The sequence below is a fragment of the Xyrauchen texanus genome, chromosome 44 (genome assembly GCF_025860055.1).
Source record: "Xyrauchen texanus isolate HMW12.3.18 chromosome 44, RBS_HiC_50CHRs, whole genome shotgun sequence".
Classification (NCBI taxonomy): domain Eukaryota; kingdom Metazoa; phylum Chordata; class Actinopteri; order Cypriniformes; family Catostomidae; genus Xyrauchen; species Xyrauchen texanus.
The window spans coordinates 16,726,990-16,754,781 of NC_068319.1; the positions used below are offsets into that span (position 1 = coordinate 16,726,990).

The following is a 27,792-nucleotide window of genomic DNA, read 5'->3' on the forward strand; positions in this document are numbered from 1 at the left end:
AGACCACTTGCATTTAATGGAATTTTAACTGCGTAATCTTTATTTTCACAAATTCATAAATTGAAGATTATGATTTGTGCATTGCCTAAGTATTGTATTTTGGGCTTCACTCTTTCATTGCACTGGCTTTCTCTTCTTGTTGAACTCAAAAGCTGGAATAATGCTGGAATACACATAGTAGAGTTAGCAGAACACTGTCATTATGACGTACGTTTTGCGAGAGAATGCAAAAGTTTATGCGAGAGAACACCAAATAATTTGCAAGAGAACGCAAAATAATTTGTGTTACAATGCAGAAGTTTTTAAGAGAATACAAAATAATTTTCAAGAGAATGCAAAAGTGTTGCCAGAGCATGCAAAATTTCTCGGGGAACACAATGTTTTGCGAGAGCAAAAGCATTTGCTTATTTTTTTCCTAACCCAACTAAATCTTTCCCAACTGCTTTGACATTTAGGGGCTCAGTAGACCTCTGCCCTTCTTTGTATGTATTTTGTTTTTATAATGGGAGAAAACATAAATAAAAATTAAATTGCTTTATATAACTACCCTTTACACTGAATTTCTCCAACTGGTTCATTAAGTTATGCAACACACACACAAACATCTCATTATTTTTTCTCACTCTTTTTTTTCTGAGATTCGTGGAACGTTTTTGCACTGTAAGAACATATAAAACATTAGAGATTCTCTGAGTGGCAGACCATTGAAAGGAAAGATAACATATTTCCTGTTTGGAGCATAGAGTGGAGTTTGTGTTCAACAAAATGTGAAAGGTTATGAAAAGCATCTCTGCCTCTGAGTACCAGTCAGTAAATGAGAGAAAGTCTGAGGCTATGTTCAAATACTACTACTATTAAATATATACTGTACAGTGCATAACATTACTAAACTTACTATTCTTGCTGTATATAATGTGCACAGTATTCACATTTCCTGTATGCATTTAATACCATGTAGCATACTAGCATACTATTCTTACTATTCCTGGAATATATCATATGTATCGTGTGCAAAGTATGCACATTTTTCTGTATACATAGAATATCATGTAGCATACTATATGCAGTACTGTGGTAATAGTAAGAATAGTATCTATACTGTGCGCAGTATGAACATTTTTTGAACATATAGAATACCATGTAGCATACTAGCATACTATTTTTACTATGTCTGCAGAATATAGTATGCATACTGCACACATTAGGCACATTATCTGTATATGTAAAAAGTTAAAAGTTCTAAAAGTCTAGCATACTAATCCTACTATTCCACTGGTATGTAGTGTGTACACTGTTAAAAGTATGCACATTTTCTGTATGCATATAATACCATGTAGCATACTATATTCTGCAGTAATACTAAGTATTGTATGTATGCTGTGTGCAAATTGTATGTATACATAGAGTACCATGTTGTATACTAGCTTAATATTCTTACTATTCCTGCAGTATATAGTATCCATACTGCCCACTACAATGTATGCACATTTTCTGTATACAGAAAATACCATGAATCATACTACCACATTATTCCAGTATTTAGTGTGTGTACTGTGCATCATATGCACATTTTCTAAATGCACAGAATACCACGTGGCATTTTAAACTGTATACTGCAGGAATAGTATGCATGTTTTGTGCAGTGTGCATATTTTCTGTATACATAGAATAACATGTTGCATGCTAGCATACTATTCTTACTATTCCTGCATAGACTACCATGTAGCATACTATATACTGTAGGAATAGTATTTATACTGTGTACTGTAGGTAAATTTTCTGTGTATATAGACAATCATGTAGAATACTTACTATTTGTGGCAGCGGGGGCATGGTCAAACTTCCGGAGAGAGGCAAAGCGGTGAGGTCGCTTACACCTTAGTTAGATGTGATACACCTGTCTCTGGACGTACACTCGACCATGCCCCCACAGCCACACTATGCATGCAGAATATAGTATGTATACTGCACACAGTAGGCACATTATCTCTATATGTAGAATACCATGAAGCATACTACCATACTATACTTATTATTTCTCCAGTATATACTGTAGTGTGAATACTCTGCATAGTATGGACATTTTCTGTATGCATATAATACCATGTAGCACACTATATACTGCAGGAATAGTAAGAATAGTATGTATGCTGTATAAGTCAAAGTACAGCAATCAACTACTCTTTGAATCTGATAATAGGTAATCCAAACCCATCTGACACAGGACAGATCGTAGTTTAAGATACTTGTTTATAAACAAAAAAGTTTTGACTAAATGTGAGGTTTCTGTGTTTTGATGTTGTACATTAGAATTGTTTTACAGTGTGGAATAATGCCTACCGTTTCACTTACCAGTTTTAATAGTAGCCAGTAGTGGTCAACCGATATATCTCAGAGGCCAATAAATAGGCAGATATTCCACATTTTTTAATTATCGCATCGGCCGATAGATTTTCCCGCTTGACCGATCAGACAAATGTGATTGCTAATGCGCATATGCCATCCGTGGTTGTTAGATTTCTGTGTGCATTGTTATTTCCTTCTTCCTAATATATTAAAAATTTCTTTGTGCACATAAAGTACTAAAATTGGATGACTAAACAGAAATCAGAAGAAACTGCTATCTATCATTTAAAATACAATCTAATTTATTTTAAAAGATTAATTTTACATCTTTAAAACTATTAATATAGTTCTAAATAAAACTTTAATTTGTTTTAGAAATGTTCTGTACATGTTATTTATTATAATAAATTGTAATATATCTGCATTATATCGGCCACCCTGTTCTCTGAATATCAGCATCATTAAAAAACATATCGGTCGACCACTAATACACACTATACAGTGTGTACTGCCCAATATTCAGTATATAGAATGCTAGTGTTCCATTCCAAACAAACAGTAGCCTAACACAAACATATCCTTTTGTTCACAGGTGTGATGAAGATGTAAATGAGTGTGAGAGGGAGGAGTGTGAGAATGGAGGGTTGTGTGTGAACACTTTTGGGGCCTTCTACTGTAACTGCACCATCAGCTTTGAAGGTCAGTTCTGCGGGCAGCCATCTCCAGATAGTCCTGAAACTCAGGCCGAGTTGCTGTCTTACGTTGGACCGAGAGAGATCATAGGTATTGGCGTGTTGCTCTTTGCGGTGCTGGTTCTCCTCACCTTGCTGGTTGCATTCCGCAAAAAAGTCCTTCGGAAGGACTGGAGCCAAGGGGAGGCAGTGGGCATTTCCACGGAAACCAACTACATGCTGCATAAGACAGGTGTGAGAGCCGAAGGCATCGAGTTCAAAGCTGTAAGGGTCAGCACCGACTGTCGCACCAGTCTCTACCGGAATAACAGTTTGGGAGGGCCGCCCCAGGTCATGGTGCGGCCTACAGCCTACACGCTCCCTCATTGCCAGGGAATCCCTCGAGGGGACACAGAGAAGGTAGAGGCAGAAGGGGGGCTGGCCACCCTTTCCTGCCCACCTCAAATGAGCACCTTCCAGGTGGCTACTCCACACATCCTGGGGATGCCTCGGAGGAGTGTGGTGGTTTGCAGTGTGGCGCCCAATCTTCCCACTTCAATGTCTTCCAATTCGTCCGAACGCAGTCCTGTTCGTAAGCCGCCATGGGAAGAGGAAGAAGAGGATGAGGAAGACGAGGAAGAGTACAACAGTACGGAGCATCAAGTCCAGGTGTTGCAATGGGAAGACAGGGGTTACCAGGGCGATAGAGTGGAAATGTACAGAACAGAGGGTAATTGTGTTCCTCTTAGTTTCCAACAGAATACCCTCCTCACCCCAAACCCGACATAATTAGTCCTAACTGCATATAGTGTTTTTTTTGTTTATAATATTTTACACAATTTACATGCACAAAGTTATACTGATGTTATATTACTTATTAGCCACCAATGTGTAAGGTCATGTAAAAGCCTAAAGGCTTTTATTTATCTAAATAAGGCCATAAAAGGTTTGAGCAAAAACCTATGTAGGATTTGCCCATTACTTTGATTTCGCTTCGCATGTAAACACCTTTAATGGCGTTCTTATCTTCTACACTAGTCACGCTATATAATAATTTTTGAGTGCAGCCAAGTGAAGACAGCTTTCTGAATCATTTTCTAGTACACTTTTGTAGTCTTTTTTTTCTCTCATCACATTCGATTCTAACTGTAAGCTTGATGGAGCACCGCCGTTGAAGGGCGTTGCAGGAAACACTGTCTCCCCTCATCTCCGGGATTCATAAATAGACCTTGATAACTGCCTACGGCCAGTTAAACGCCCGCCTTAGTATGGATGAGATTATACATATACACAATGGTCTCCATTTGCAAAATCCATTTTACTGTGATGGGGTGTATTTATCTTTGAGATAACGAGAGGTAACGATTCGGCTTCCACACGAATGAAAAAAACATTTTTATAGTCTAACTGCAACATTCTCATTGATAAAAACATCCACATGATAGTAAATGGTATGCAGAATACATGAATCATAATAACATATAATAAACCTGGATTTTAATCGAGTCTCCCCCATAATAAATATGACGTCGACATTCTTGCGCTGTTCTGATTTTTCACGGCAGGGAAATTGGCTCCGTCTGGAAGATTGACCAGGGGCTCATAAATTGTTTCACAACATAGCAGATTATAGTAATCAGAACTGTCTGCAGTACATTGTAGCAGCTATAGAAATGTTATATCTGACCTCATTGGTTCTTGTGACATGACATCATAACATTTGGTCATGAGATTCACAAGAACTAATGAGTATTAATGATATCGACTTAGCAACCATATCGGATGAAAGAAATGTTATTTTTGAGTGAACTTCCTTTAATATACTTTTGATTTAATGCAGTAGAGAACATAAAGCTCTATGTGTGTGGTTTTTTTCTTTGTTTTAGGTGTGTGTATTTGTTTGACTGCAAGATTATATTTTGCCTGCGTAAAATATTCAAAGACTATATTAGAACAAAAATGTTCTATGCACTCGAGATGATATTTGGATCGCACAAATTGATATTTTGAGTGCGCAAGTTAATATTTTGTCTCGAATAAAGTTTATTTATATAATTTCAGATGAAAGTGGTAGCCAAGAGAACCAAATATTAATATAGATCATATGAAGAGAGCTAGCCAGATAGTTAGTTAGCTAATAAGCCTACTGAAAGAAAAAAAAAAACTATTATAAAGGTTAAATATAAACAGTTAAGTCAATGAAATAGCTACTTACATGTTGTAATAGTATGTGCTAAATATTTCCTTTCTTGAAAACAATTTCCTTCGCTTCCTCCTGTTTTGATTTGCAGTGTGATTGTGATCTAGCCAGCCAATCAAAATGTATCCCCTTATCTCTAATTGGCTGAAATTCTGGCATACTGTATCGCTGTGACTCTCTCGAGCAAGAAAGCAGTAAAAGCTGTGAGAGCACGCAGTGTGGGGATGAGGAGAGAGCACATGCAAAAAAAAAAAAACTATGGAGTAACATAAATGACCGAATTCTGTGAAAATAGAAAAATAGACTTTATTTGAGAGCAAAATCTATTTGTATACACTCAAAATATCTTCCACACCAAGAATATCATCTTGTGTGCTCAAAATATAATCTTGACTGTGCAGAACATTAATATCATCTTGCACTCGCAGAATTGTGGCACAAATATAACTCCATATTCTGTCAAATAAATGGCACTTTATTATATACGTAATTTAATGCAAAGACATTCATATATTTAAAAATTTGGGCCCACTGTATTTTCCTGTATGGTTGTGATTGTGTGTCTTTTGCGAGGTGTGTTTGTGAATGCACATGGCTGTACATGCATACTTTTGTATTATTCTGCAGTAGTAGAAAATGCTGTGAAGGAGGACGCCTGTTTCTCCGACAGCAGCACCAGTGGGGCGCACTCCCTCAGGTCATTCCAGTCTGATTCCTGCGACGACAACGGTGAGATACATACATTGCTTGACCCAAAGTACCCATTAGTAACATTTTAAAGGTTATAAAGGTGTCCTGTTATGCTTTTAAAATGTTCCTTTAGTACTATAACCACCAAAATATTAGGCTCTGGAGTACACAGTTCATATTCCAGTTCTACATAGTCTCACAAACGCACCCCTCATTAGCAACTTCTGATTAAACCACAGAGGAATTAGGTAGCACATAGCACGTACTGAACGAGCCCTGAGCATTAATGTTTTCTCTCTGTCTCTCATCAGAATTCCAGTTTCTGGTGATATAAGCCTTGTCTTTTTGAACTTATCAACTCTGTATAAGTGAGCTCTTCATGTGCTTCACGTTACCTTTTGGAAATCTTTGCAGACAGTGGGGTCCAAAAGTCTGAAAACCACTTTGGAAATCTGAGATTCAAAATCTAATTTAAACCTGAAAATAAGTTTTAGGATTTTGAAAAAGGTTAAACAGAGAAATGTTATGACTTAAAATGATTAAGAAATATTTAAGATTCAGCGGTATGTCTAGGGCACTAATCACATTTAATTGCGTGACTCCTTCGAATAAAAGGTCAGTTTTTCTTGCTTTCATTGAAGCACACAGGATGGAGCATTCTAAAATCATACAGGGATAACAATTCATACTAGATCATCAGGTTTTGCACATTTCATGCTGCCATTAAAGGGTAACATGCCAAATACTTTTCAAATGTATTTTTTTCAAGTCAACATTTCAGTCAACTATATTCTGATAATATAATTTGATATGAAAGAAAAGGTGCATTATATAATAAAGCATTTTTACTAATCTGAGACTTTTGCACCCCACTGTGCATGCAGCAATTCAGTACGTGTCCACACTGCACCTCCATTGTCTCATTCACAGCAGGATCCACACAGCATGCATGTGAATACATAATATATCAGTTCTGCATCAGAATTCAAGGCAAGAAAAATGTGAAACATACTGCAGTTTATCTGTGCTTTAAAGATTCTCTTGATATTTTCTTCAAGATGTATGGATTTATTCCTATAGATCTATAGAGTATGTGTTTGCTTTCATACATGTTGATTAAAGCTGGAGTCAAAAGTCCAAGACCTGTAATTATGATCAGCTTTACTAGTGAGTCATTCAGCTTCGAGTTACTTCTGAAGTCAATATACCGGAGAGACGTGATTAAGATACACGCACAGACACAAACATTATCATATTAAGAAATACATAACAAACACACTCACAAGTAATATAACATAACCTGTAATTGAATTACCATCTCCGGCAGAGATGATTATTATTATTCCATTACCCAAATTAAGATGTCTTTTGTTGTCTGTTCTTTCATAAGGATTAGTAATAACTGTGTTCCTTTAACAGTGACAGCCTGAATAGGTCACATCAGTAATTACCATCTATCTTCCTTTGATATTCTCTCCAAACTTGACTCAATAGCCTAGTATCACTTCTGCTGTACAAAAAAGGTGTCACATAATTGGTCCACTTGTTTTTGTTTAGCAGATGACATTAGAAGATTACAAACAAGAGAGAGTGACTTATATAAATCCTTATATAGGTTTTCAAAGAGTGTTTGATCATTTGTTGCCTTGCATTTTACACTCTCTTACAAACTAGCCTCCATAGTGACGGTGATACGACTGGTAAACCATGCTGTGGACACCATAGAAAATGAAGGTAAATGATTCAATTTTTACCTAGATTCAACTCATTAAAATTGGATTTATATTTGGTACACATTTAGTATTTAGTTTTGTTAATAAGTGTATACATTGTTTGATCTGTATAACTGTAACTAATTGTGTTTTCAAAAGATTTATTTATATTTTAATGTAACTAATATTATATAATTAAAGGGATAGTGTCCAGTCCAATTTAACAATCTAAATCAAGTATTCCATATTCAATGAATATTTCTCAGGGTAAGTTTATTTTTGAAAATCAATTTCTGCATAGCCGCATACCTTGAGGTCTTTGCAACAAAAAAGCAATGAACATTTTCAATATTGCCCAGGAAAAAAGACCTTTTGTTTTAACTTGCCCCAGTAGTGACCAACATATCAAAACATTGTGTTTTGACCAATAAATATTGTTATTGATAAATTGGAAGACATTAAAAAACATGTGACAACCTGCCCCTATATAAATGTTACAACATGCCCTACCTGATTTTAATGAAAAATACAATTGTCCTAAGATCACATTTACACATTTAGGTAAAAATCTGCCTTCATAATATATTTTAGTCTTACCTTAAATGGATAGTTCACCCAAAAATGAAAATCATTCACTCACCCTCATGCCATCCCAGATGTGTATGACTATGTCTTTCTCCTGCTGAACACAAACAAGGATATTTAGAAGAATATTTCAGCTCCATAGATCCATACAATGCAAGTGAAGGGGTAACAAAAACTTATATATAAATATTTTTTTTATATAAATTCTTCTCCCTGCCCAGTAGGTGGTGATATGCACGAAGAATGTGATTCACCAAATATAAAAGAAATTGAAAGTGGACATTTATAGTAACAAAAGACTTAAATATCGATCTTCTCCACACACACCTATAAAATTGCTTCTAAAGATATAGATTTAATCACTGTAGTCGTATGGATTACTTTTATGCTGCCTTTACTTGCTTTTGGAGCTTTACAATTTTGGTACCCATTCACTTGTATTGAGAAACTACAGAGCTGAGTTATTCTTCTAAAATCTTTGTTTGTGTTCAGCAGAAGAAAGTAAGTCATACACATCTGGAATGGCATGAGGTTGAGTCTTAACCGACCCCTAAATCCAGAAAGAAATTGTTTGACTGATAAGAATGTAGTTCAAGACCTTAAAGGAACAGTTCACCCAAAAATGAAAATTCTCTAAATATCCACTTACCCTGATGCCATCCCAGATGTTTATGACTGTCTTTCTTCAGCAGAACACAAATGAAGATTTTTAGAAGATAGAGCTCTGTCAGGTCCTTATAATAGAAGTACACTTGATGGTCCAAAAGTCACATTTAGGCAGCGATAAATTAATCAATGTGACGCCAGTCGATCAATGAATGTCTTCTAAAATGAATCGATAGATTTATGTAAGAAACAAGTTGAAAATTCAAATGTTTTTAACTTTAAATCGGAGCGTCCATCCAGGGCTCTGATATGGTTTGAAATGACAAACTCTCACGAGATGTTCGTTCTCCTGTTGTAAATAAGCGCCGCTTCAGAATTCTCGCTTGAACTTGCCAATGTGCTTAGGTCACATTTAGCGTCAGCTGCTGGCTGGAAGCATTTAAAAAGTTAGTAATGCTTTAATTGTCTTTTTTTTTTAACACAAACGTATCAATTTGGTTCTGAAGACATTCATTGATCGGCTGGACTCGTGTGGATTACTTTTATGCTGCTTAAATATGACTTTTGGACCGTCAACATGCTGGCACTCATCCATAATAAAGACCTGACAGAGCTCTATCTTCTAAAACTTTTAATTTGTGTTCTGATTAAGAAAGACAGTCAGAAACATCAGGGAAAGTGAATGAGAGAATTTGTTTAACCCCAGCCCTAACCCTATCTCTAAAATCTGATTGGTTGATAGGAGTGACATTCAGGACCAACAAGGTTGCACTCAAAAGAATATTTATCCTATTTTTAAGATGTATCCATTTCAATTTAAAAACAATTTTCCATCTAATTGAATTGAATAGTCTTGAAGAAAATGTAATGAATAAAACCTGATACATTTTATTTGGTTAAAGATTAGGCAATTCAATTAGATGGAAATATGTTATTAAATTGAAATGGATACATCTTAAAAATAGGTTAAAATATTTTTTTGAGTGTGTTTGTTATGTCATGTAAACAGAAGCAGTGATTCATAATGTCCCCCCCCCCCCCCTTCTCTTACCAGTTGCAGGGCTAGGTGATGTGCAGCCTCGCAGTACCAACTGTAAGATCAGATTATATTTTACTGTTCCTTTACTGTACGTGTTTTATTAGAATACCCTATTTTACACTTGTCTTTGATATTTCGAGATCCTTACATGCATCCCCAACAATCCAACTTTGTTATAGAGTAACATTCTATGTTTCATCAAGCATAAATCAAGTGTCATTTTAATTGTTTTGCTTTTATTGAAATGGCTCTTTGTTGTTTCTTTGTTTTCATCTCATTACTCATTAAACTGCTTCCCTTGTGAACCATTTTCCATTTTATGTCTTTTCACAGCAAGCCAACGCCTCCACTGTGAGGACAAGATTTGCGTTGAATTCATCAAAGAATATTTCATGAATCGTAAGAGCTCATATCTTCGTTGAGTGCACTAAATTAGAGATTTACTGATAATTCATATCTCATGTATTTAAATATCAAGGTCTCATGGCATGACTTAAATTTGCATTTTAATTTAAAGCTTACTTGAGATTATTCCTGATCTAAATGAATCGGCTTTCCACCAGAGTTAATGAGCACAACCTTGACTTTTTACATGAAACGAACTTTTTACAGGTTTGAGAGCTTAAAATAATGACTAATGCTTTCAAAACAGCATCCTTATAGTCCTTTTGGTGAGAGGCTGCTTCACCGAAAAATGAAAACTCTTTCTTCATTCACTCATCCTCATGTTGTTCCAAACCTTTATGATTTCCTTTTTTCCGTGAAGCCCAAAAGGAGAGTTTCAATCACCATTCACTTTAATTGTATGGACAAAGATGCAATGAAAGTGAATAGGTACTGACACTAAAATGCTGCCTAACATATCCTTTTATGTTCCCTTTAACACCTGTTAGCGCCTTATTATTATATGTAAATTATATGATGGTTAAATTAATAAAGCCTTGTGACACAATACAGAATTTATGACAAATATAAATTCCCATGGAATGAGAGTAGCTTATCCAGCACTTTTTGATGGCCTGCATGTTTATGTTCCAGCCTACCAATGGCAGGCGACAGAATGGCTTCATGACACGTGTCTACCAGGCTTTGAGTCACCGCCTCGAGACCAGACCCCCACACCACCACCTCCACCCCTTCCTGCTCCCCCACCTCCCCTGACTCTCACCCCCGCCTGTCTGGGCAGCAGCGTTCGGTTGGATGGAAGCACCCTATCTCTGCAGACTGGCTACCCGTTACGAAGACACCAGGGCCAGAGAGATTTCCATGCATCTTTAACACAGGACGACAACAACTCGCCTGTTTACGAAGAGTATCGTGACCCAGATCATTTCAACAACTTACCCACCTTTCACCCACTGGGTGTCAGCTTCAGTGAGGGGCGATCCAGACCTGATTACCATCACTCAAGCCAGTATCTACTCTCTCGCCCTCCAATACAAGCCTGGGAGGAACGTCCACAAGTTTGGGAGGACACTCACCCCTTTGGGAGCCAACAGGAAATCAACAGACTAGGGAGGTTTTCACTCCAGTCACGACGTTTGCGTGATAAAAGCCCAAAGACGACTTTGTCTGGTGTGAGAGATTATTATTGACCATGAACTGGACCATGCAAGACTATTGACTCAAGACTTGGCCTGAATGGATGGGAAGTCTGGGCTCTTGCAGCCTCAGTCCTACTGTACACTGCTAACTAATCATCATGTACTTTGTCAACTTGGTTGTGTGCATACATGTAGTTTTAAAGGGATATTTACCCCAAAAATGAAAATTCTGTCTATCATTTACTCACCCTCACTCATGTCATTTTACAGATATTATTATTTGAGAATCTTCTGTGGAACACGAAATATATATTTTTTTGAAGAATATTCACGCTGTTCTCTTTCATACAATGCAAGGAAATCAGGACCGAAAAATTATATAGACTGGTCCCTAATATTAAAAAGAAAAAGCAAAGCAAAAATCAAGGTTATAGTGAGGCGCTTACAATGGAAATGAATGATGGCAATTTTTGGAGGGATTTAAGGAAGAAAGAAGCTTATTTTATAAAAGCACTTACATTAAAGGTATAGTTCACCCAAAAACATCAAAATTATTTCATATTTACGCATCCTTATGCCATCCCAGATGGGTATGCTTTCTTCTGCAGAACACATATTTTAGAAGAATATTTCAAATCTGTAGGCCCATATAATAAAAGTGAATGGTGCCCAGAATTTTCAAGTTTCAAAAATCTAATAAATGCAGCATAAAAGTAAACCACACGACTTCAATGGTATATCTACATCTTCAGAAGCGATATGATTGGCGTGGGTGAGAAACAGAACATCAGAAGTCCTTTTTTATGATAAATCTCCACTTTCACTTTCACATTCTGAAAGTGAAAGTGGAGGTTTGTAGGAAAAAAGGATTGAAATATGTATCTTTTTTTTTTTTTAATACCCAAAGTGATTGGATTGCTTCATAAGACATATTAAACCTCTGGAATTTTATGGATTACTTTTATGCTGCCATTATGTGATTTATGGAGCTTGAAATGTCTGGTCACCATTCACTTGCATTGTATGGAACTACAGAGCTGAAATATTCTTCTAAAAATCTTTCTTTGTGTTCTGCAGAAGAAAAAGTCATACATATCAGGGATGGAACGAAAGTGAGCAAACAATGAGAGAAATTTGATTTTATTTCATTTAATTCTTCTGTTAAAACTTTTTTTTGTTTTTTTTTTGTATGTAGTTTACTGTTGTTTTGGGGTTCAAGGTATATTGAAGTAGTAAAATTGTCTAGATAACTTGTGAGTTAGCACAAACACTTACGTTTTATTATCGGAAAACTAAGGAAGACATCCAAATCTCCCATCCAAGAACCACACAAATATAAACACACTAGCAGTATTTTTCCACAACTTCTGACAGTACTTCTCAAGTGAAGAACTTAAGGGTCAGATAAGGTTTGTCCTTGGCCAACCCAGTTTTGCTGTTTAAAAATTGAGAAAAAAAAAGAATCTTGTTTATTTCATGTGGAGTGGAAATATATTTATCCCATTGATTATATAGAATATGTCTAGGAATATAAGTCAATTGAATTTGCTTTATAATAAAGCCTCAAGGTTTACGAGGAAGTGGTTGTGCATACACTCAAAATGATACAGATTCCACAGAGAAAGCGCAAAGGTGCTTTTCACATAAATGAAGAACTGTTTATGTATTCATATGTTCTGTTTAAGTGTCGTCAGTAATGCAGACAAAAAAAGGACATATTATTCACGCACTGCACATCAGCCATTTTATAGTTTTTATTGTGTGATTTTATTAATGAACATCGTGAGTTAAATCATCACAAAACTGTCATGCTAGTGCTTGTATGTTTATCGTCTGTGTTGTATTGATCCTTGTAGTGGATGGGATGCAACTCTTGTTGAAGCATATGGACTGTTAGCTATGGTACTTTTTTTTTAATCGATGTTTGGTATGAAGTACAAATGGAAATGTTTGGAATTCTTGGTTTGAGGCTTCATTGTGTTTCTCTTAGTTCCCCGTGATTCCCAATTGTCCATATTTTAAAAAAATGTAAATTAAACTGAAAGCTAAATCTAGGCAAAGGATTTTTCAGGGGAATGGTTGCTTCGGCTGTGAAATAATTATAACTTGTTGGTGGGTCTCTGAAAATGTTTTAGATATTATTTTAATACATAATTTTAGTGGCCATACATGGGCCAAATAACAATAATAATAATGCTTATTTATGTAGCACCCGGAAGCAATAGGAAAACAGCATGAAGATGTTATAATACTATTTAAAAGTTTGAATATAGTTTTGTATTTATTTATTGTTCCTGTAAACAAGATATCTCTAAAGTAGAGAATATTATATCAAAGCAATAAATCTGATTATTTAAAGGGTTTTGCATAACCCTGTGGGTCAGAGGTACTGATGTATAAGTGCTCATAAATGTTGATATTGTCCATTTAACATGTATACAACTCACCTTGTGTGTAAGAATAAAAATACATTGTCAAGTGTATAAAAGAAATATAAGAATGAACTAAAAAGACTATGATGCGTCATTTATTGATGGATTAAATATACTTTACTGAGAATGGCTCTTAATAGTAAAGACAGAAGGTCAACGCAATAATTTTATGCACACAACTTGATTGGCAGAAACAAGTTGCCCCTGTGAAGCAACTTAAATAAACACAGGGTATTCTTTCTTGTGCATCTACAGTTTTAGATGCATATGTTCCAGTTTTTATAGTTACATCATTGTTTGTGTTCCATCTCCTCGGGAAGAAGTGCACAAATAACATTCACGTTATAATGCAAACAATTTATGCCATTGTGGAATTCTGAAGTACATTATTTGTAAGCGCACAGAGATGACAATATAGAAGACAACGCAATCCGATTTTGTAATCCAAAGCTTGTTTACAGGCAATGTTCCAAGAATCTGGCTTATATGATCGAAACATAATAACCCTTTAATTTCTGAACCTTTTCTCTGTGCTGTATAGGGGCTTCTCCAAGAATACACTGGTTTCATTACTGAATCATTTATGTATGTCAGTGTCCATTTTGTAATTTAATATTTCATTTTTGGTGTGGTATGTATGATTTTTCTCATTCAGAGGTAGAAATGTTAAGTGAAAATAGTATTGCGAGTCAGTTAAATTGATAAGGATGGAAGTGGGGGGAGGGGTTGTTTATCATGCCTTGGCCAAAAACCCAAAAATGTGTTAGATGGTATTGGCCAGATGCAAGCACATTACCTCTATGTCCCTTTTCAATCAAATAGAGTATACTGAATAATGCGCAACGTTTTACAATTTGGGATGGGAATCATAATTAATTATACGACTCTTGTCTTATAACAGTCATTTGTTCTGGAATCGTACTACGTACTACTAATCGAGTCATTCATTTGGGAAACAGACTTTACTGGATGCGCTGTGTTTTGCACAGTAGATTCAAAAGAACCGGCTCATAAGAGTCATTTGTTAGGGAATCTAACTACACTGGATGTGCTTTGTTTAGTCCTGAATCTTCAAAATAGCCAGTTCATGAGGGTCATTCATGAGGGAATCGTACCTCAATGGTCGCGCTGTGTGTTTTGCGCTGTAGATTCAATAGTGGGACAGTGCTGCCACAACATTTGTCTGCAGGAAACACTATCTGAGTATTTATGGTGTTCTGAATATGCTCGCAGTGGCAGAAAAATGCCTGTTCGGGAAGTGTTAACGGAAGCAACAGTCATGATAATTATACAGTTGTGGTATTTCTTAAACTGGACAAAAGGTAGCATACGCTAGTAAAGAGCATGGCAGTCTTGAGTTTCCAATGATTTCTATAACTCTTATGTTTCTTATTTTCTGTGATGGAATGATTGGAACAATGTGATAAGTCACAAACTCTCTTTGAAGGAGTAAGCAAGGGTGAACAGTCAACAGTTGAATAGTCAATGTAAATCTTTTTATTTTTAACTAAGGTTGGCTTTTCAGCGTAACACACATAAATAAATGCTCACATCCACACTGCTGCGTGCAACTCTCTCTCTCCTCCAGCGGTCTGGACTGTTATCCCTCTCTAGCTCTCACTGCGACACAGAACAGCTGTAAGAGATCATTTCCCACAGGTGTCAATTCTTACCTTTCTTCCTCTCCCGGCCTCGCTCTTTACAGGCATCGCTCGGCCACACCCCCATCACCACAAACATATAAGTCTTTGTCACAAAACACATTCATGCATTTTGGTTCTTTCATGAATTTATTATGGGTCTTCTGGAAATATGACCAATCTGCTGTGTCGAAAATATACATACAGCAACTTGAATTATCATTATGGTGATGTAGAAAGTTGTTTCAATCAAATTTGCTTCGTGCCTCTTAACTTCTTGAGTGATTATGATTGACTACAGCTGGTGACCTCTCTGAGCCCATTTAAATAGTGCTGGTTTGATAGACCACAAACACTACAATGGGAAAGTCTAAGGAGCTCAGCGTGGATCTGAAAAAGCATATAATTGTCTTGAATATAGTTGTGTCACTGCCACGCTCTGGAATAAATCACAAGCTATCACCTTCTGCTGAGAAAAAATTGGTCAGGATGGTCAAGAGTCATAAAAGAACCACCAAATGGCAGGTCTGCGATGAATTAGAAGCTGCTGGAATATAGGTGTCAGTGTCCACAGTCAAGCTGAGAGGCTGTCATGCAAGAAGGATCCCTTGCGCCAGAAGTGGCACCTTAACGCTCAACTTTGCTGCTCATCACATGGACACAGAAAAGACCTTCTGGAGGAAAGTTCTGTGGTCAGATGAAACAAAACTTTAGCTATTTGGCCACAATGACCAGAAATATGTTTGGAGGGAAGAAGGTGAGACGTTTAACCCGAAGAACACATACACGCTGGGGCTGTTTTGCTGCCAGTAGAACTGGTGCTTTACAGAAAGTAAATGGAATAACGAAGGAGGATTACATCCAAATTCAAAACTCAGAATTCAAAATTCATCAGCCAGAGGGTTGTGTCTTAGATGCAGTTGGATATTCCAACAGGACAATGACACCAAATGCACATCAAAAGTGGTAATGGCTAAATCAGGCTATACTTAATGAATTAGAATGGCCTTCCCAAAGTCCTCCCTTAAACCCCATTGAGAACATATAGACTGTGCTGAAGAAAAAAATTCCATGTCAGAAAGCCTACAAATTTAGTTGAACTGCACCAATTCTGTCAAGAGGAGTGGTCAAAGATTAAAACAAAAGCTTGACAGAAGCTTTTGGATGGCTAGCAAAAGTGCCTAATTGCGGTGAAAATGGATAAGGGACATATATTAGCATTGCTGTGTTTATATATTTGACCCAACAGATTTGGTCACAAGTTTTTTGTGACAAAAACATATGTGTTCCAATCAATCCATCACAGAAAAACAAGAGTTGTAGAAATGATTGGAACCTCAAGACTGCCATGATTCTTTACATGTTCTTTACAAGTGTATGCAAACTTATACACAACAACTGTAAATGAAGGTATGCTATTTTATCGCTTCCTAAAATTATGCAATTCACATTCACCTCCAGAGAACTGATAGGTCATTAAGCCTATGCAAATCAGAACTGGATCAGGAAGGTCAAACTGCAATCTTGCAACCGGTTTCCACTGAAACGAACGTGCAAATCTGATTGCAATTAGGATAATTATACAGATATGAAACTAGTCATAATTCTTTTTAATTAATACTGGTTCAACTGGTGTTTACATAATGAGCTCCAGCCAATCTAGAGAATTCGCAGTCTGCTGACAGCATTTAGTATGACTTTTAAAACAAATATGTGAAAACAGTGGGCTAACAGAAAGAAGGCTGGTTATATAAGGAGAGTAGAGGGAGAGATGCTGGATTATCGCTCCACTGTTTCTGTTTAGAAACATGAGAGAGTTAGGGGTGATAATTCCCACACAGTCTATTGAATAATACCCAGATTAGACACACTAACCAGGCCTCATCTCAACACAAAACATCTGCCTCTGCCTTGCAGACAAACACACACACACGTGCTCTGCACAGTGGATGTTCAACACACCACTTTGGAACAGATGCCAGTGTACGTCACAAGTTTTTAAAACCATCACAAGCAGAAACATACCAATAACAGAGGCATGTTTAAAGAGCACGTCACTCTCTAATTCCACAAAGTTGTGCCAAATTCTTCTTTTAAATGTCAGTTTTATGAGAGTGAAGAATGAGGTTATTTGCAAAAGATTCCCATACATTTCAGAAAGCAACAAGGAAGTTGAGAAACATTGCACAGTCCTTAGACAATTTCTTTGCTAAAAGTGCTTGCAAAACTGCTTATAAAACTGATCTAAATACAGCCTCACTGCATGTGATATATAAAGAAAATATGTACAAATCATGTATGACACAACAGTAGTAATCTGGCAAGAAATAGAGTGCAACAGTGCCCGCCTGCTGTTTCCCATAGACTTTTCATAAAATCCTTCATAAAACAGTTATAAGCCATCAACCAAACCAACCAGCCCTGAGATAAAACAGAACATCACAAACTTTGTTTTGAGGCAAAAAAATATTTGAAAATTGGACAAAAACACAAAGGTACAAGGCTGTGTACTGCCAACCTTTACAATCCCATGAAGCATTGCGAATTATGTCAATGAATACAAAACATTGGAATATATAAAACTCTTGATTTTAGGTTGTTAATAATAAGTATAGAAACAATACACCGATCAGCAACAACATTAAAACCACCTGCCAAATATTGTGCAGGTCCCCCTCGTGCAGCCAAAACAGCGGCGACCCGCATCTCAGAATAGCATACTGAGATTATATTCTTCTCACTACAGTTGTACAGAGTGGTTATCAATTTTTGTGGAGAAAAAACCTGAAATGTAATAAATGATTTCAGTGAAAATCACGACATCTCTCGAATGTTCATGAGCGCTATGAGAACAAACTTATAAATGTCTTTCTAGCAAGTCAGTCCACTGGCGGACATCTTAGGAACGCTCTCCGGAGGCTATTTCCATGATAGTGCAGCTCCTATTTACTTGAATGGGGGAACACTGAAATCTCAAAAATGTTTAGTCAAAATTATGATCAAAGAACATTTTTCAAATCAGAAGTTAAATCTGACAGCACTGAAATCATAAATTGTGCTTCTTCTGATTATGCTAAAAACACAATTTTCCTGGCTTGTACAGCTAATGGAAATGTTTTTTCTCGAGCTGATTGACAGGTGATTCCTGTATCAAAAAGGTAATTGGCTCTTTTACCTGTAAGGTGGGACATCCTTTCTACATCTATAGACTGTAGATCGTTCCAATTTTTTCCATTCATTTTAGTAGAAGTGGCCTGTCTCCGCTAAATAGTCTCTGAACTCTTTCAAAGTGGCTTGCATGTTCACGCGTGAATTTTAGCACTAAAATAAGTGCTTTTTAAAGCGTTTGTGCTACTGTGGATGTAGGCACGCAAACTGTGGGTGTATTGTATGTAAATGAAGTGGTGCAAAGTGCAATTTGCTATTTTCCTAAGCATTTTGTCATTGCGCTAAGACGTTTCAATACCACCTCTTAAGACAGTGTGAAGTCCAAAGTCAGTTCCTGCATTGGCAGTTTGGAGATTTCACCAGCAGGTGGTAATAAAGTTCATGTCCAAAATTCTGAAAGTAAAGAACATCAAATAATGTCCTTGACGATCACTGTTGAAGCCGTTTGTTGAAACAAAAAAATATTAGATTTTTGATACATCTTCTAGAGGTCATCATGGTTTATTTTTCAATTATAATTATTATTTTATTGTTATGTTTATGTCACTGCAATGACATAAACCAGAGAGTAAAATGTTTGGATTTGGCATGAATTTTTTGTCCACTTTGTTATTTTGACTCTATTTTTGTTTCGTTTGAAGAGTAATTTGAATTTAGAATTTGTTTTGGTTTACTTTCTTAATGTTTCATTAAATTAATAAACATTTTCAAAATCAATGTATACTGCTATTAGTCAAGTGTGTGCCGATACAATCACTGTTAATACTAGCCATGATTTGTGTCAGTAGATGAAACTGATTAATACTTACATTCTTTGTAATTTAACGGAGCCTACATCCATATCCTGAACCACATTTTCCATGTGCATAAAAGAAACATGTCCCATTTAACAAGGATGCCCAAAATAATGTAAATCCATATTTGTTTTTTCCAATTCATTGCAGTCAATTTACACTACCAAATTCTTATGAATGTACTGTCTTTGTTTATATCTCTGGTGCTTGACAGGGCACTGTATATTAGAACGGAGACGGTGCCAGAGATGAACCTCCATTGAACCGATTAGCGCCATGCACGTGCAATTTCACCAAACCCACTTGTGCCTAGACATAGTGCACGCTTACGCAAAAATACCTGTTATGAAGGTAAGTGAGGACCCAAACGCGATGTAAGAAACAAACAGAGTCTTTAATGAAGCTCAGTAAAAAGTCAACACAGGGTCTTCTCCTTGAGAGGAATACAAATAAAACAGTCCGCAGAGAGGACGATAACAAAAACAGCAAACAAACGCACCCTTCGAGCGGTGGTGGTCCACAGGTAGTAGACAGGGTGAGTGGAGAAGCGATAACAGCCAGCGGGTCTCTCCCAAGGCAGCGGGTAGCTGTAGAGTGCCACTAGCTCGTGGCATCAGGTAACTGGGCACAGAGATCGGAGAAGGTCCTTAGTGGAGAACAGTATAACAATAGTATCGCAGGACAGAGACAGAGACAGAGACAGAGACAGAGACAGAGACAGAGACAGAGACAGAGACAGAGACAGAGACAGAGACAGAGACAGAGACAGAGACAGAGACAGAGACAGAGACAGAGACAGAGACAGAGACAGAGACAGAGACAGAGAGGGCAGTGGTTGCTTCTAAGGGGTAGTATAACGGAGTGGAGAATCCGACAGAGAATGTAGCGAGAGCGAGGAGAGAAACAGAGAGTTAATCAGAGGAAAGAGGGAACAGGTGAGCAGAGGATTAACGAGGAACTCAGGGAAAATAAGAAACAGCTGGGAGCGGAGTAAAGGAGAGGGAAGTAACATAGAACGACCAACAGAGGGAGACAGAGTAGAGGGAAAGAACAGAAGTGAGACATAACATGACAAGACAGGACAAGACATGACAATACCAATACATCATGAACATGCCCACTGACTTTGCGCTTATGAGATAAGGTATTGCACTGCGCTTAACGCTTGTGTGTTTAAAATTGGGCTCTAAAAGTGAGTCACTATGTACTGCTGTTGTATATAAAAGATAGACTTGGATGTTTTCATTCCTTATAAGAAAAAAAGTAATTTGGGGTTGGAACAAGATGAGGGTAAATTATGACAGAATATTTTTGGGTGAACTATTCCTTTAACTATTACCTTTTGGTATGTTTACTGTGTGTACAACTTAAGCAAACTTACCAGATGTCTCAATAAATCAAAAATTTAATAATCTGAAATTTATCTGCCTTGCTGTGTTAACGTACATTTCTGATAGGTTTATATTATTTTGAACCCAGGTTAGGAAACTGCAATCGCTTTGCTGATAACACACTGATACATAATTTCCTTTTGTTCCAAAGTATCATAAGATTGTAAATAATTTCACAGACACAAACAGACAAAGAGTCAACATGTCGAAATAAAGAGCTGACTGGATTGAGGCACGCCTGAGGCTAGCTTAGATTTTGTTGTTCTGAGCTGAATTATATTGCTCTCTCTGTTTAAATTGAACCTGTCTGTTAGGCTTTTAGCTTTGAGCCATGTTCTAGCTTGTAAATAACTTCAACTATCTAAATTAATCCACTGTGAGTCAATATTGGAATGCTCTAAATGAGACCCATGGATTCCTTTAATCACCGAGCTAAGGTACATAGCAACCATTTCCAGACTTAATCATGTGTGCATTAAAACAAAGCTTGTTTTCTAATCATTATTATGCAAAATGTACATGCACAGCCAGCAAATTCTACTCACTCCAAAGACAAGTTTATCAAGTTAAAGTACCAGTTATCTTATAAAATACAGTGCACATCCACTTGCAGATTCCAGATTATCTTGACACTAATTTCCTATTTCCCCACCGAACATGCCAGTTTAGTCAGCCTATTTATAAATATGTGGCCAGTTATTAGTGTCACTCATGCATTTTCAACCATTTCCTGTTTACCTCAAAGGCATCTCAAATTCAAGCTCATGGAACATGTGTGGTCAAGATCAGAATTCAGTTCCTCACACTTTGATTAGGGTAAACAAGATTAAAGCGCATGTTCTCTGGTCCACTAAAGATAGCAGTCTTTTCTCATTATTCTGATCTCCTGCAGTGATTCTTCTTTATCATTCCCATTATATAATGCAGCTCCTCAGGGTTATTCCTATAAACAATTGATAACTATGCTCAAACTCATGCAGCCTGCCCTTGGTGTTTAAACTATATGGGATAAATATGTTTTTTATGTTTACAGTGAGGTTAAAAAGGCAGCAAAAACAAAGATGCTTCATATTAAATACAGCAGGCATAACAAACAGAGGAGCTGCCTGAATTCATTCAAACCAATAAAGACTGAAACATGGAACACAGTTTAGTCACATCTCCTCTACTCTTCCAATTTCCTTACATTTGCTTTGAATTTACCACTTGCTAAGCTGTCACAATTTGGAGTTTATATGCTACTTTGTGCCGGGAATGAAGAAAAATACCCTGAGGATATTTTCGACAGACCCGAGTACACATGGTTGAGAAGACTTAGATCAATGCAAAGTAATTACATGCATTTCCATCCAACAGAACTTAACGTATATAAACAGAGTGGAAAAAAGGTCTTGTGACATGTCGGATGGTTGTGCCCATCAGTCAACATATGAAACGCTTAAATAATTGTTTACAACTCTTGCACCAAGTTAACTAGAACGGAAACAAAGAGATAAAGAGACAGCCCTATATATATATATATATATATATATATATATATATATATATATATATATATATATAGGGCTGTCGATTTAACGTGTTAATTCAGTGCGATTAATTTTACAAAAAATGACTGTGTGCCTTATGTTCAATAATGTGGTAGTAAACAATACATTGTATTCTAAAGCCGCTTTTTGTATGGTCTTATCAATGAAAAATTCTGCTACAAGAATGTAATGCATTTTAATTATCTAAATATTTTATATATATATATATATATATATATATATATATATATATATATATATATATATATATATATATATATTTTTTTTTTAATTAAAAATTTTTATAAAAACAAATAATGTCACATAGTGTTTCTGGAAATCACCCACAAACTGCACCCCAAAGGCTTCTCTTCTGGCTTCCCAGGGTGCTCTAGATGTCTACATGCGCATGTGGAAAGTAGATTAAAAGAGTTAAATCGTATCTGTCTTTGGATTCCAGCTGTTACACCTGCTGGGTGCGTGCGCAAACTTTTGCTTGTTTCAGACAGCATTAATGTGGATTTACTCGATTCAGTCAGTTGTTTGACAAGATTAGTATACTTGGACAGGGGTTGTGGATGAAATTGCTTTTTTATTGTCAACTTGCCTTGTACTCAGGCAATCACAAATTGATGTGTTAACCCTTAAATGCATAATGATCTGTCTTTCCAGACCCGGGACCTCATTCCACCCTCTGTACCTCCTCCATTTTTTAGAGTTGTGCCCAAATCTCTTTAGTATTCCTCAATCAAACTTTAATAAATAGTGTAAAACTAATGTCAAAATGTCAACATTTTATTTTTAATAATAGTTTAAGTACCAAAAGTGTATAGGGTCTTTAGAGACCCGAGGTGTCTCTAAAGGTTATAATATTTTTGGGATTTAGCTTTAGTTTCGTTTTCAATTAATTTTATTTTAGTCTATCAATATATTTTAGTTTTTGTTTTATTTCTATTTCAGTTAACACAGATGAGTAAATGCCTTTGCAGGGGTAAACTTTGTGTAATGTTCTTTAAATTAGACTATTCCCTATCCAGTCCAGATTATACATAGGTCTAGATAGTGTATTGCTGGACTTACATACAAAATGGTAAAAACAACCAACGACTTACAAATGTGGAGATACACTCACCGATGCACAATACGTCGAACCTTGGGGTGAATGGAACCCAACGTGGTCTTCTGCAGTTGTAGCCTATCCTCCTCAATGTCCAACATGTTATGCATTCTGAGATGCTATTCTTCTCACTACAATTGTACAGAGTGGTTATCTGAGTTACTGTAAACTTTGTCAGCTCGAACCAGTCTGGCCATTCTCTGTTGACCTCTCTCATCAACAAGGCGTTTTCAGCCGCAAAACTGCCATCACTGGAAGGAACCATTCTGAGTAAATTCTAGAGACTACTGTGCATGAAAATCTCAAGAGGTTCAACAGGCCCCAAGGGTCGACGTATTGTGCATTCCACAGAACTGTCGCTGCTGAAATCCCAGGACTTTTGATTATTTACAGAAATACTCAAATCAGCCTTTCTGGCACCAACAATCATGCCGGAATCAAATTTTTTCACCATCCTGTGGTTGATGGGAACATTAACTGAAGCTCCTGACCAGTATCTGCCTGATTTTATGCATTGCTCTTCTGCCACACAATTGGCTGATTAGATAATCACATGAATAAGTAGGTGTACAAGTGTTCCTAATAAAGTGCTCCATTAATAATGATTGATTGAACTGAACAGAAAGGTGAGAGAGGAAGTCTTTGCTCCAATATACACTGCAACAAAATATGTTTATGATTTGTTTTTGTTTTAGCTTGTTTTCCAATATAAATATCAAAACCTCCTTTAAAACAATGTACATTTACTTTAGCAGCTATACTGCAGAAGAAACAATTGTTATCTGAGAATGTTGAATATAATACTAAAAATACAAATATTTTAAAATATCTAAAAATCCTTTAAAAAAGATTAATTTATCTGAGAAGCAGCATATAAGATATTTAGATTTGCTTTTAGAGATGAATAGAAGTGTATTTTGTCTTTACTGCACTCACAGAAGTATAACCAAGTGAAAAAATACACTTATATACAAAATACACTTACTGTATATTTAAGATACATTCTCTTAATGCAAGTCTAAATATCTTATATGTTGCTTCTCAAGTAAATGTATCTTGTTTTAAGGATTTTTTGCAGTGAATTTCTTTACTGAATTAAACTTAATAAAACATATTTTTCCCTTTAATTAGGTGAATGACATTTAGAGGTATTTTTAAAAGATGATTTTGTCCTCTTTATTGTTAGTAAGCACGTTTAATACAACCTTTTAATTCGGGGCAGAATCTGAATATTTGGTTAAGAGCTAATGATTAATTGTTGCAATAATCGCTGAATAGTCAAATAATCATTCAAATAAACGTTAGATTAGTCAATTATCAAAATAATCGTTAGTTGCAGCCCTATCAGTATCCCATTTGCGTGTACACATTCATATTATACTTGTAATTTCTTACTCAAGGTGGTGCTGTTGTTTCAGTGATTGATTTGATTTACATTTGACATTGCTAGCTGAAGTAGAAACAACATGGAAGTAAACTATAGCAAGTGTAACACATGAACAGTATGATGACTATTGTCATTTTAGTGTACTACTGAAATTATGTAAATTGTTCATCTATTTAGACTAAAGTGTCTGACAAAATACATGTGTAACATATGTGTATCTTATGTTTTGTGTAGCTCATATTTGACAGCCAGTTGCATCTCATGAAATCCTGTTCTAGATTCGTCCTGATTTGTTGCAGTATCACTTCGATTTGTGAAAAATAAAACATCCAAATACATTTTATTTTCTTATTTTCTAATTTTCTTGAAAATATTTCTAAAGTTTATGTAAGATGGTTTTGGGGAAATTCAAATCAAATGAATACGAATGTGCACTGTGAAAATGGTAACCTTAAATTGTGCTTCATGTGGTAACATCTACATTAACTGCTTGCAGTTTACGTGAAAATATGACTTAATGTGATTGAATCAACCTGACGTTTGGTTACACAAAGAATGTCATCAAGTTTCAGATCGGATAGAATCCTCGAGGTAACTGCACATTTGGATTTTTCAAATCGATAACCTTAGTAGACTGTACAGAACAACGAATACTTGCCGTTATAAATCCGACCTCGCGCATACTTTGGTACACTGCATATGAATTATGTTACACAATTCCTTGTAGAGCTTCGCCACAGTTAAAATAACACTCACTGGGTAACCACATTCACTCCTGTAGCCTCAGGACACCAGTTGACCGTGCGAATCTTTATTGACGCGGTATTAAGGCACACGTGTTGTTATGACAACTCCCGCGCAAGTTAGCGCCGCGCGCGCCGCGTGACTTGTCTCAGTTTGGAACGTGAGCCAATCATCTGGCCAGATTCCTCACCGATCGCGCGCTGGATTTACAATTCCGAGGAGCTGCTTTAAAAAATAACTTAACGGTCGCAATGGGACAACACGGCGCCATATCTGCCCTATTTCGTAGTAAAATATTAGTTTTAAGGTGAGGGCGAAATAAACTACTCGACAGAAATGAGTCTAAGGTGCTAAAAAGATGTTTAGACGGACTCCATCGCTTATTTATGGAGAGAGGAGTGATGCCAGACGAGCGGAAAAACAACATCACCAAAGATTCATGATTCAACTGTTTCCAACTTCTGTTGAAAGCCACCTGGAATGACTCGCATTTTACAAGTATGTGAAATTGAACTATCAAAGCATTCAAGTATATCCACGTTTATGTATATAAGCAGTACGTTTTCAGTTTATAATATTATATTATATTTACTTCCGTAGGTTGTGTGAATAAGTTCTACAAAGCAAACCTCGCCGAAGAAGTTGGTTCGGGATGCCAGAAAACATCGCTCTTCTGACAAACAGCACAGGTTCTAGCGCGCGTCCAGCCTGGGCGATAGCGGTGCTGGCCAGCGTGCTGATCTTCACCACAGTGGTGGATGTTTTGGGGAACCTGTTAGTCATAATTTCAGTGTTCAGGAATCGGAAACTGAGAAATGCTGGTGAGCTTCCATTCATCTTTCTGGGTTACGGACCGCAATGCTAGAACACCCACTGCACTGGGGAACACCCACTGCACTCTTCACGTGCCATGTAGTGTTGTATAGGTATACAGTTAATAAATAAGGTACTGAATTAATGAACGACTCGTTAACGACTGACTCCTCTTTGCTTGAAAGTAATCTACTTTGACATGCAGCCTTAAACGTTAATTATACATGCTGAAACAAGGTGCTTCAGTGCTCTGACATAGCTTAAAAAAAAGGGTAAACCGTTTAACGTTATATCTTCCAAATATATTAACGTATAGACTAACATCATAGTGTATGGATTATAGATTTTGTATAACACTAACAGAAAAATACAATTTAAAGGAATATTCCTGGTTCAATATAAATTAAGCTCAATCGACAGCATTTGTGGCATAATGTTGATTACAACAAAAATACATTTTGACTTGCCCCTCCTTTTCTTAAAAAAAAAAAAAAAAACAATCGAGTTTACAGTCAGGCACTTACAATGGAAGTGAATGGGGCCAATTTTTGGTGGATTTAAAAGGCAGAAATGTGAAACATATAATTTTATACAAACACTAACATTATTTCTTCTGTTTTAACTTGTGTATTATTTGAGCTGTAAATTGTTTAAATAATTGGTTAAATCCCGATTTTGCACGATTACAGGGTTTATGCACAATGTCATCATGGCAACAGAGTTGTAAAATTGGATATAACTTTACATAGAGAAAGTTAGTAAGCTGTTTTATCACACTAAAATTATGTTAAAATGCATATTGTAAAAGTGTATACACTTTTGAAACAGAGTATTTTAATGTTCACGGATTGGTTGCATTCACTTTCAAATGTAAGTGCCTCACTGAAACCCAGATTTTTGCGGATGTGGAAATTTAAATTTGTGGTAATCAACATAATATGCCACAAATGCAGTCGATTGAGATTGAACACCAAATATTCCTTTTAAATGATTAAAACTCAATTGTCACATTTAGACTATGCAGCCATTCTACCAAAACCACACAATTTAATCAAGATTTTTGTACAAATCAGAGAAAAAAGTTTGCTTAAAATGAAAGCCAAATTTTGAACTGAATATGCCAATCATTCTGCCAAACATTAACTAGTTTAATGTTATATATGTTTAACTTAAATTTAATGCCGAAAAAAGTTATGGTATTCTTGTTTTTAAGTGTTTTATTTTCTTCTTTGAGGTCTAGCTTTGCCTGGAGAAAGTTCACTTCACCTTGACCATGTCATAAAAAATTTAGAGTGGCTTATCGCTCTCAGCACTCCGGGCTTCAATGACCTTCTACTGTATTTTGCCATAATTGGACCTGTACATAAGTGAAAATATGGCACCC

At 36.3% G+C, this 27,792-nt stretch overlaps 2 protein-coding genes across 2 annotated transcripts in view; both read left to right on the forward strand.

Annotated features, from left to right (window-relative positions):
- LOC127636909 (protocadherin Fat 3-like) overlaps positions 1 to 11,444 on the forward strand; it is a 70,019-nt gene extending 58,575 nt beyond the window's left edge. Inside the window, 6 exon segments of the mRNA XM_052117703.1 lie at positions 2,939 to 3,753; positions 5,851 to 5,946; positions 7,582 to 7,641; positions 9,865 to 9,903; positions 10,183 to 10,248; positions 10,888 to 11,444. Coding sequence (XP_051973663.1) covers positions 2,939 to 3,753; positions 5,851 to 5,946; positions 7,582 to 7,641; positions 9,865 to 9,903; positions 10,183 to 10,248; positions 10,888 to 11,444 — 1,633 coding nt within the window.
- A 14,474-nt stretch (positions 11,445 to 25,918) lies between these two features.
- The window catches only part of LOC127636807 (melatonin receptor type 1B-B), a 53,425-nt gene continuing 51,551 nt past the window's right edge, over positions 25,919 to 27,792 (forward strand). The window contains exons 1-2 of the mRNA XM_052117550.1: positions 25,919 to 26,093; positions 26,196 to 26,416. Coding sequence (XP_051973510.1) covers positions 26,248 to 26,416 — 169 coding nt within the window. The 5' untranslated portion in view covers positions 25,919 to 26,093; positions 26,196 to 26,247. The remainder of the gene's footprint in view (positions 26,094 to 26,195; positions 26,417 to 27,792) is intronic.